Source organism: Dunckerocampus dactyliophorus, chromosome 7, assembly GCF_027744805.1.
Source record: "Dunckerocampus dactyliophorus isolate RoL2022-P2 chromosome 7, RoL_Ddac_1.1, whole genome shotgun sequence".
NCBI lineage: Eukaryota > Metazoa > Chordata > Actinopteri > Syngnathiformes > Syngnathidae > Dunckerocampus > Dunckerocampus dactyliophorus.
In genome coordinates this window covers 32,726,181-32,738,287 of record NC_072825.1, presented here as the reverse complement: position 1 = coordinate 32,738,287, position 12,107 = coordinate 32,726,181, and the positions used below count along the sequence as shown (strand labels likewise).

At 44.1% G+C, this 12,107-nt stretch overlaps 1 protein-coding gene across 4 annotated transcripts in view; it reads left to right on the top strand.

Annotated features, from left to right (window-relative positions):
* Positions 1-6,442, top strand: part of LOC129185220 (uncharacterized) — a 49,699-nt gene extending 43,257 nt beyond the window's left edge. For all 4 annotated transcript variants that reach the window (XM_054782012.1, XM_054782011.1, XM_054782010.1 and 1 more), the window contains one exon: positions 4,298-6,442. In XM_054782012.1, coding sequence (XP_054637987.1) covers positions 4,298-5,706 — 1,409 coding nt within the window. In that variant the 3' untranslated portion in view covers positions 5,707-6,442. The remainder of the gene's footprint in view (positions 1-4,297) is intronic.
* The last annotated feature ends 5,665 nt before the right edge of the window (positions 6,443-12,107 follow it).

Below are 12,107 nucleotides of genomic sequence, written 5' to 3'. Positions count from 1 at the left end.
AGGACCCCTGTCAGACACCACGTCTGAGGGGATGCCGTGCAGGCGGAAAACGTGCCTGACCAGAAGGCGAGCTGTCTCTAAGGAGGATGGTAACTTGGGCAGAGCAACAAAATGTGACATCTTAGAGAATTTGTCCACAAAGTTCAGTATAACGGTATTACCGTGGGAAGTGGGTAATCCAGTGATAAAGTCCAGTCCAATATGAGACCATGGTGGGGAAGGTATGGGTCGTGGCTGAAGTAGTCCTGCTGGTGCTCGATGAGAGGGCTTGTTACGTGCGCAGACAGAGCAGGCCTTCATGACTCCTTAACGTTGGCTGGCATGGATGGCCACCAAAATCTCTGAGAAACCAGGAATTGAGTGCGTCGAACTCCCGCATGGCAGGATATCTTGGCCGGGTGTGCCCACTGTAAAACCTTGGGTCTCAGTTCATCAGGAACAAACAGTTTACCTTCTGGGCACCCCTCCGGTGTATCCACGGCAGTAATGGCCTCCGTGACCTTTCTCTCCACCTCCCACTGGAGCGCCCCGAACACCCTGGCCCCAGGTACGATGGGCTCTGTGCTCTTGTTGACCTCCGCCAGGCCGAACACTCTTGACAGGGCGTCGGGTTTGATGCTCGTGGATCCGGGTCTGTAGGTTATGGAGAAATTGTCAGAAACAATGACCATCGGGCTTGACTGGAGTTGAGACGTTGTGCAGAACGGATGTATGACGAGTTCTTATGATCTGTGACGACAATGAATGGCTGGGCAGCACACTCCAGCCAGTGTCTCCACTGCCGCAACGCGAGCACGATGGCCAGCAGCTCACGATTACCCACGTCATAATTCCCCTCTGCTGGTGTGAGGCGACGCGAGAAGAACGCACACGGGTGCAGCCTCTGGTCGACTGGGGATCTTTGGGATAGGACGGCGCCCACTCCTGTATCCGACGCGTCCACCTCGACCAGAAACTGTAAAGAGGGATCAGGATGAGTAAGTATAGGAGAGGAAGTGAATAGCTCTTTGAGTTTAACAAACGCTCCCTCTGCCTCCGGGGACCAAATAAATTGTACTTTTATGGATATTATCCTTGTCAGAGGTTCTGCCTTAGTACTGAAATCGCGGATGAATCTACGATAGAAATTGGCAAACCCCAGAAACCTCTGCAAGTGCTTTTCTTGATGTGGGAGAAGGCCAATCGAACACCGCCTGAATCTTAGTGGGATCGGCTCTCAGCTTGTCCTTCTCCACTATGTAGCCCAGGAATGACACAGAGGCGGAGTGGAATTCACACTTCTCAGATTTGACGAATAACCGGTTCTCCAGCAGCCTTTGGAGTACTTGCCGGACGTGTTTGATGTGTTCCTGGACAGAATTAGAGAATATTAATGTGTCGTCGAGGTTGACGAAAAAAAACTGACGAAGCATATCTCTAAGCACATCATTGATGAGGCACTGGAATACGGCAGGAGCATTAGTGAGTCCAAACGGCATAACCAGGTATTCGTAATAACCTAACGGGGTATTGAATGCCGTCTTCCACTCATCTCCCTCCCGAATGCGTACGAGGTAGTAAGCGTTTCTGAGGTCAAGCTTAGTAAATATGGTGGCAGCATGTAAGGACAAAAAGGCCGAGTCCATAAGCGGCAAAGGGTATCTATTCTTTACGGTTATATCGTTAAGCCCACGATAATCTATACAAGGGCAAAGGGAGCCGTCCTTCTTGCCTACAAAAAAGAAACCTGCCCCAAGGGGAGAGGAAGAGGGGCTAATAAGACCTGATGCGAGGGAAGAAGAAATGTAATCCTTTAACGCCCGCTGTTTAGGACCTGAAATGTTGTACAGTTTAGCATTGGGCAATGGTGAATCAGGAAGTAGCTGGATAGCACAGTCGTACGGGCGATGCGGAGGTAAACTGAAGGCATAATCCTTGCTAAACACGGTCCGTAGGTCATGATACACGTTCTTGATCATAAATCTCTCCACACCCTGTACTGTTCCTTAGTGTTACCATATTTAATGTATTGTGTGGAGATATGGGGTAATAATTACAAAAGCAATCTTCTCTCTGGACTCCGTGGAGGAAGTGGGGGAGAGAAGGATGTTGGCTAAGCTGACATCCATCATGGACAACACCACTCACCCGCTACATGACACTGTGGGTTCCCTTAGCAGCTCCTTCAGCAGCAGACTGTTACACCCACGGTGTAAGAAGGAGAGGTTCCGCAGGTCCTTCATACCGACCGCTGTCAGGCTCTACAACACCTGCACCACCTGAACCATGTGTAGTCACGATGCTTTACTTTACTTTACTTTACTGTTCTCTTTACTTGTCTTGCTTGCTTGCTGCTGTAACAAGTAAATTTCCCCGCTGTGGGATGAATAAAGTACATACAATTCACTCACTCACTGTACTGCAAAAAAGATGGGCGAGGATCATTCGTGATACCAAGAATAGACAACATACATACCTTTATTTTTAATATCACATATTAGTGAGGATCATTCATAATGCCAAGTATAGACAACATACAAACCTTTTTTTTTTTAAATCGCAAATAATAAAATTAGCAGATATAGTATTCTTTCAAACCGCTAGAATGCATAAAGTTGTTAGCCAAAAACCTCATACAGTATTTTTCAATCAGAGAGGAGAAATATGATCTTAGAGGGAAAATTAAAACATTTATACGCAAGAACAAGGCTGAAAACCCACAGCATTTCTGTATGTGGAATTAATGTATGGAACGGATTGAGTAAGGAACACAAACAATGTACAGAGATGAACACATTCAAAAAACAATACAAGCAGTTGATGTTTACTAAATACAAGGCAGAGGAATCTTGATCATCAATTTAGAATGGTGCCTGATGCAAAACCTCAAGTAAGCTCACGTGCCGTGCATTTTTCACCCCAAGACCTTTGGGAAAATACTCTGGTCCGGTGAGAGAAAAGTTGAACTTTACAAGTGGCTTACTGTAGAATGGATTGGCTGCATTGTTTACGTACTACACTGATGGGGATGTCATAGAACTTCATGTCAAGAACATCCCAACTATCTCTTTCATAAACGCTGGTTTACTTTCAATTTGAAATCTGCTTGAGTTTTAGCATTACTTCCTGAATGAAGTAACAAAATAAGCATGGGAATGTACTTTCAGTGTTCTCATAAAATGGTGAAACATTCTAGAAAGGTTCTGTCAATGTTTTTGTATAAGATGAGCAACTAACATTCCCATAACATAAATAGAAGTCCACACATGAACGTTCTGCAAACATTCCACACTAACATTTGGGGAATATGGTCAGAAGGTTCCAGGAACATTCTTACAATGTTCATTGGTTGACTGGGTGTTGCTTGAACAGAAAAGCTGCACCCTCTTACAGGTGGCCGTCGGTTGGCCTACATTTAGCCCAAATTCCAATGGAATAGATGATGTTGTTGTGAAGTGATGGTCTATTCTCAGGTCTAACGCTTGTTCTCTCCAAAGCATCATTTCATTGTGTCAGCCATCACTGCACAACAGTCTGGAGGACGTTGGCATCATGTTTTGCCTCTTTTGTGGCACACACTTGAGCTGCTGGTCGTTGGGTGTAGTGAAATGGTGCTTACCTAATACCTACGGTGGCCGAGAAGTGCAAAACACGTGAACAAAAAGCAAACCAAATTAAAATGACACCACTCGGAAGGGAATTGCACCCCTGTTATAGCCTCATGAGAAACGTGGGAGAGCGCACGCTCCACTAAAAGCTAAACTTTTTTTAAAGGCACAGTACTTGATGATCATGGAATGACACTTTATCAGTAACTGTGGAACACCCAAAGTGCACAGTATATGAAAGCTTGGACTTTTTGTTGAAGGATTTGATTCAGGCATACTTATCCAGAAATCCAGGGAGAGGAGCAGGTTAGAAATTCACAATGTATTTATGGCACGCTGTAAAATAGTTGCCCCCCTATTTATGTATGTATGTATTTTCTAACCAATAACAAATGACTGTTACCACTGTGGTTCATAATCCTGCATGTGCAAGTTCAGTTCACCTGTTCAGCCTACGGTCAGCAGGTGGCGCACTATTACCGCCTTACAAATGAGACTAGGGAACCATAACCACACCACTGAAGAGTAGACGTGATCAAGCCGTCAAAAAGTATTGCTTCATTATCAAGAAGTACAGTGCCTTATAAAATAGTACGGGCGTCTAAGAGTTTAGATTTTAGCAGAGCGTGCTCGCTCCCACGACGTGCGTGCAGCTTTTTTATTACAGTGCACAAACAGCTTCCACAATAATTCCTCTTTGTGTCCTGCAGACATCCAGCAGCTGACTGGTCATCAAGGAGACCGTCCCCCTCAGCCACAGGGTGGGAGCTCCACTTGGGGGAAGGAGGAGCCACAGCCCCCTCTTATTAAAGAGGAAGAAATGGAGCTCCACATTAAAGAGGAAGAGGAGAAGCCACAGCCCCCTCTTATTAAAGAGGAAGAAATGGAGCCGGAGCACCCCCACATTAAAGAGGAAGAGGAGGAGAAGCCACAGCCCCCTCTTATTAAAGAGGAAGAAATTGAGCCGGAGCACCCCCACATGAAAGAGAAAGAGGAGGAGCCACAGCCCTCCTATGTTAAAGAGGAAGGATTCTGGATCACTCAGGAGGGAGAGCATCTTCCAGGGCCAGAGGAGGCTGATCTCGCCAGGTTGCCACTGACTGGTGTCCCTGCAGTGACTAAAGACCATGAAGACAAACCACCTGAGCTCTCACAGCTTCATCATAGTCCAAGTGAGGAGATGAGCGAGGCGGAGCCTTCATGCAGCAGCTCACTGCAACACATGACAACAGAAGCTGATGGAGACCACTGTGGAGGATCACAAGCAGACAACCTCTTAGCTCCACTGTCAGATAGTGACGACACAACGTCACACTCTCCTAAAGGTGAAGACAGCGACTACAACCAAGAATCTCTGAGCAGCGATACAGACTGTGAAGCTGATATGATGACTGACACCGGCAACAAACACTCTGAAAGCTCTAAAAAGACAACAGGTAAACGTTTGAACTGCTCAGTTTGTCATAAAAGACTTTCTTGGAAGAGTGATTTGGCTCAACACATGAGAACACACACAGGAGAAAAACCTTTCAGTTGCTCAGACTGCGGTAAATACTTCACATTTAAGACAAGCATGCAAAGACACATGAGAACGCACAAAGGAGAAAAACCTTACAGTTGCTCAGACTGCGGTAAAGGCTTCACTCAAAAGACGAGCATGCAATCACACATGCGAATACACACAGGAGAAAAACCTTTTAGTTGCTCAGACTGTGGTAAACTCTTCACTCAAAAGACAAGCATGCAAAGACACATGAGAACGCACAAAGTAGAAAAACCTTTCAGTTGCTCACACTGCGGTAAAGGCTTCGCTCAAAAGATTGACATGCAAGTCCACATGAGAACACACACAGGAGAAAAACCTTTCAGTTGCTCAGACTGTGGCAAACTCTTCACTCAAAAGACAAGCGTGCAATTACACATGAGAACACACACAGGAGAAAAACCTTTCAGTTGCTCAGACTGCGGTAAAGGCTTCGCACGAAAGAGTGACATGCAAAGACACATGAGAACGCACACAGGAGAAAAACCTTTCAGTTGCTCAGACTGTGGTAAACACTTCACATTTAAGGCACAGGTGCAATCACACGTGAGGACACACAGGAGAAAAACCTTTTAGTTGTTCAGACTGCGGTAAACACTTCACATTTAAGGTACAGGTGAAATCACACGTTAGGACACACAGGAGAAAAACCTTTCAGTTGCGCAAATTGCGGTGACACATTTTCTTTGAAGTCCAATTTGAAAAGACACATGCAGAGTCACTGACGGTCTACTGTTTGACTTGCCTGACTTCCATGCAGTCACTCTGTTGTAATATTCTTTGTTCAGTAATTCCATGTGGTTTTTATGAAGGTGTAAAAGAAAGACACGGTTAACTGCAGTGGTTTCATTTGTAGTTAAAGGTGTTTTATTTGACTGGATGCTGTCATCACTCAATGCTGAAAATGATGAAGACACTTCCTGTTCCATGATTGGAAAGTAGTGATTGGTTTCTTTTCGTGACTTGATCTATTCATCATTCACTCAATGAAGTGAAGTGGGTGTGGAGTACAGAGCGCATGCGCAATGTCAGTAGGCCTTTGAAGGATTTGAGTGACAGCAAGATAGAATTTTTTGCTTTTGTTCTTATTTTTCACTGTTGATTTGATTTTGTATGTAATCGAAGGTAATCATTATGTTATTTTGTTGATATTGTTGTATCACATATTGATGAAATGTTGACAAATGAGTGTGTTGATGCAAATCAAGTGTTTTATTCTGATTATGCTCATGATCAATAAATAAAAGGCAAAATGACAAAAGTACTCAAGTTTTTGGAAAAATTCAATTAAAAAGTATCGGTGTCAATATCAATGATGCTGGCTCTTTACTGATTGGTTACCGGATCGATTGTCTGATGCTGTATTTTATTGTGGACATTGAATGCAACACCTGGCGGGTTTTGAGTGTCAGAGTATTCATTTCCAATTGATCTGATAGACCATCGATTTGAATTTTATCGTAAGTTTGGGTCAAAATACAGTAGGTCCCCAACTTACGAACACCCGACTAGCGAACACTCGCCGATACGAACACAAGCCGACGGGTTTATATTTTATTTTATTTTGCCTTGTAGTGCTTAGGCTGCTCAATCTGTACAGAATTTCTGCTGCTACTGTACATGCTTGACCAGTCGAAGGCACTGTGACACTGCTAATGGGACCAACAGACGCTGGAGAGGTTCCGGTAAATAGAAAGCTAAGTTTTAGCTTTATGATACAACCGGGACAGAGCGTGTGATTAAAGATCATGAAGAGTTAATAGGCCTGATTAATTCTACATCCCCACAGAACACTACCTCTTTTAGAAGAGTCTAACCACGACGACCATTTGTCCTTTTTTTAAATATCTCCTCCTCCAACACAAGTATGCTCGACCACTCCGCTTCAAACGTAAATAACATTTATCATTATGTATTGTATCATTTTTATTATTGTTTTTTTCAATAATTATCCTTGTTTCTTAATACTACTGCATCCAAAGTCACATTTACATACATACACATATGCTGTATATGTATACACGTACATGTAGTACCTATATTATTGGTAATATTAATTTTGTTTCGACTTAAGAACGGTCGTCTGGAACCAAATGTGTTCGTTAGTTGGGGACTTAGTGTAGTGTATTTTGCATGGTCATATTTGGATAAAGTTTGACAGGAGCACTGATAAATAGATGAGTCATCATCCTACATATTTTGTATTCCAGTCTGATGTTGGCATTCTTCCGTTTGAATTTGAGCACCGCCGATGGCAGCTGTGGTTTAATAAAATAATGAATAATGTTTATCAATCACGATAAAGCAGTATCTGAAGTACAACAATAGATACGAATTAAGCCCCCCTCAGCGACAGGTTTTCACCGCTGCACCGTGTGAGGATTGGAACACCAGAATAAATACAATATTTAAGATGAAACAGTATTCATGTACATGACAGTCATCCAACTTCCTTATTTGTTCATGTGATGCACACAGAGTTACAGTATGAACAACATCGTGTGCTGTCTTCTCCTTCCTGTTTTCTGCTTCGTTCTCCATTGCGTCGTGAGGCCTTGACTGCAAGGGACATCATCCCCTATCGTGAACAATAGCCTATCTACAAAATATTGAGCAAAATAAACCTGTATTGTTTACAAATTAAGTGTATTGACGAATAAACAGGGTGTCTCCCCTCCCAGAACAGGGAAAATTTTGCATTTGGAGCCCAAAAAAACAGTTTTCTGATGCATATTTTGGACAGACATAACAATGTTATTTCCTCCAAATGACAAGCTTAAGGGCAAAATGCCAACATCAAGCTTGCCCTATTTAGATAAGTTCATCAGTTTACTGGGCAACTGAGCATGCCATGGCTTCAGTGGTGGATGCTATTTCCACAGGCCTACACTATATGAATCACTACAATGTGTTTCAGCCTTACCTATCGCTAATTCAGCATCATCTTTCTTGGAAAATATGTCCACCACTTCCTCCAGGTTGATAACCTTTTTGTAATGAATGTGGAGAAGTGCCAGCGTTGCGTCATCCTGACCCTCATGTAGATGTTCAGACGCTTCAAGGTACTGGCACTTGTCTAACATTCACACCATGTTACTGGGATGGTACAGGCCAACTGAAGGAGGACCCTGATGTTGGGGAAGTGAACGGGATTGTGCGATGGTCCACAACTTGATGTGGGGGAATGCAGCTCCACAATGCTGTCGTTTGAATGCATCACTTGCATTCTTTGTGTCCTGTAACAACACTTTTACAGAGGAATGACAGGTGAGCGTCGACTTTGGACACGGGATAATCATGTCTCATTCCGAAAAATGTCACTTCCTGTTGTACGGAAAGGACGCTCACGGAAAAGCTCCGTCCACTATTACCGGAGTTTTAAACTTTCTGCGACTTTGGTGAATACAGTTTGTGATCACAACTCGTGATTACATTTTTGCAAGTGAGTGCTGAGACTTCTGCCTCAATTCGGATCTGCGAGTGGACTAAACTCACCAACACAGGCAACCAGTTGCAGCCGACAGCCGTTAAAGGCAAGCTATCATGCTAGCCGTGGTTTGACAGCTGAACACGAAGCCGGACTTTAAAACATCTGGAGTTATCCTGCGCAGCTTTCTCTGGCTTACGAGGACTCCTGAGACTCTGGTGAGATACCGGTGAGACAAACTCGCAGTTATAACGAATATTAATCACCGAAGGCATTACACCACAAGCCAACGGCTAACTGACGGCGTTGCTAAGCAACAGTAACAATGTCAAAGGCTCGAGGGAGAAGAAGTGCATCAAGCGGTGGCTCTGGCAGTTCTGGTCGAAGTACTCCAGATTCAGTCATTTATATGGAAGATGTGGATCCAGAACTGTGTGGTCCCGATCCCAAAGACACCGCGCCCCAAGGAGCCTAACCACTTCAGGCCTGTTGCCTTGACTTCTCACCTGATGAAGACCATGGAGAGGATTATCCTGCAGCACCTGCGACCCCTGGTGGGCACTCAGCTGGACCCCCTGCAGTTTGCTTACCGGCCTCGGATCAGAGTGGACGACGCAGTGATCTACCTGCTGCACAGATCACTGCTACACCTGGAGGACAGCGGGAGCGCTGTGAGGGTCATGTTTTTTGACTTCTCCAGTGCCTTTAACACCATCCAGCCGTCACTGCTCAGAGTGAAGATGGAGAGTGTGGGAGTAGACCAACACCTGACTGCATGGGTTATAGACTTCCTCACCAATAGACCACAGTATGTGAGGCTCCGTCACTGTGTGTCTGACATGGTACTCTGCAGCACAGGTGCCCCTCAGGGTACGGTGCTCTCCCCTTTCCTCTTCACCCTCTACACCTCGGACTTCACACACAACTCCACACAGTGTCACATCCAGAAGTTCTCCGATGACACAGCCATTGTTGGTTGTGTTTCAGAGGGGAATGATCTGGAATACAGGACGGTCATCAGGGACTTTGTCAGCTGGAGTGAGCTTAACCAGCTGCAGCTCAACACCAGCAAGACAAAGGAGATGATCATTAACTTCCAGAGGAAAACATCTCACTTCACACCGGTGAACATCCAGGGAGCGGACATAGAGTTGGTAGACAGCTACAAATTCCTGGGTGTTCACCTTAACAACAAGCTGGACTGGTCCGTCAACATCCACGCCCTCTACAAGAAGGGCCAGAGTCGCCTCCACCTGCTGAGGAGACTGAGGTCCTTTGGTGTGTGCAGGACTCTTTTACGGACCTTTTATGACTCTGTGGTGGCCTCAGCCATCTTCTATGCTGTGGGCTGCTGGAGAGGGGGCAGCACGGACAGGGACAGGAGCAGGATCAATAGGCTGATCAGGAGAGCGAGCTCTGTCCTGGACGGTCCTCTGGACTCCGTGGAGGAAGTGGGGGAGAGAAGGATGTTGGCTAAGCTGACATCCATCATGGACAACACCTCTCACCCGCTACATGACACTGTGGGTTCCCTTAGCAGCTCCTTCAGCAGTCGACTGTTACACCCACGGTGTAAGAAGGAGAGGTTCCGCAGGTCCTTCATACCGACCGCTATCAGGCTCTACAACACCTGCACCATCTGAACCATGTTGTAGTGCTTTACTTTACTGTTCTCTTTACTTGTCTTGCTTGCTTGCTGCTGTAACAAGAAAATTTCCCCGCTGTGGGATCAATAAAGTACATACAACAGATTCCTGAGACAACCGAAGGTGCCCACCGAGTACCACAACCGCCGCCGAAACCCGATTCAGTCATATTTAAGGAAGATGTTGAGCTAGAACAGATTCCTGAGACTACCGGAGGTGCATACCAAGTACTACAACCGCTGCCGAAACCCGACAAGGATGGCAAATTTGATCAGATGACACAACTGAGTGGAAATATAGATATAGCAACAGCTTGAGCCTTACAGAAGATTAAACACCAAGCAAAAAAGCAAGAAAGAAGCTTAATGGAAAAGAGTGAGGCTACCATGGCGAAAACCATGGATTTTGAAAAACAGAATACTTTTGGAGAATTCCAACTCCACGCAAAAAGCAATTCAAGGTCTGATAGAAACTATCACCGCCATGCAAAGAAAAATGCAAGGTCTGCTAGAGGAAGTTCAATGCCAGAGAGCAGAGAATAAAGCATTGCAAAATGAAATGGGGTTACTAAGGAAGGAAATGCAATGTCTGACAGTGGAGAATAAAGAATTGCAGGAAAGTTATGGAGGACCAGAGGCCAGAGTTGTTGTCAAAGACATCAAGAACCTAGAAAGATACTGAGGTCTCCCAACATGGAAGAAAACAACTTCAATATGCTACAAGAAGATCTACAATTGGACAATTTTTACTTTACAGATCACAAACAATTGGATATGAAAAAGACATTGATCCAGACTCAAATGTTTTCTCTCACATTACAAGCGACTGCTGTTATTATGCGGAGCAGCAATACAACAACATCTTCATCAACGACGACAAGTTATCCATCATCCACATAAACAGCAGAAGCTTGTACACAAACTTTACTAATATTAAACAATATTTGAATTAATTCAAAGAACCTTTCAAAGTAATAGCAATCTCAGAAACTTAGATCAGTGCTAACAAAGGAATGGTCTTCGAGCTGGAAGGATATGAAATGACGTGTGCAAACAGGAACAATGCAAATGGAGGAGGTGTGGCTGTATACGTGGACAAACATCTGAACTACAAAATGGTAAAAAATATGTCATTGATAACACTTTAGAATGTATAACAATTGAAATCTGTAAAGAAAAAAGCAAACATGTGCTAATTAGTTGTGTGTATAGAACTCCAAAGTCAAAGATTGAAATGTTTGAGGATTGGATTAAGACAACGTTTACAGACATACAGGATGTCAAAAAACTATTTTTATATGTGGAGACTTCAATATTGACCTTTTCAACCAACACAAGTACAAGGAAATAGACGACTTCACAGACACAATGTATAGCTTGTGTTTATATCCTAAAATCATTAGACCAAGTAGAATACCAGAGCACTGTGCCCCCCTTATCCATAATATATTCACCAATGACTTTGATAACAATACCATCAGTGGCATCAGTGATCATCTTCCAGTCTTCACTATTTACAAGGAACAGTAGAAGAAAAGACAGGTGGAGGCAAAAAGGACTTTTCAAAGACTGCGTACAGAGGACAGCATCTGTGCCTTCATGAAAGGCCTAGAAGAACAAAGATGGGAGAGGGTCTACAGTGCAACAGATGTGGATGAAGCATATGACAGCTTCCTTGGTACTTATATGGAGCTCTTCGATAAGAACTGTCCCTGGCAAGAAAAGTCCAAGAAGCAAAAGAAAAACAAGCAGCCATGGATGACAAAAAGACTAAAAAAGGCCTGTAAGAAGAAGAAGACATCATCCAGGACATTCATCATTCAACAGACTAAAGAAGCACAACTAAAGTATAAGACTTACAAAAATAAGTTGACAACTATCTTGAGCGTGTGTAAGAGGGAATAT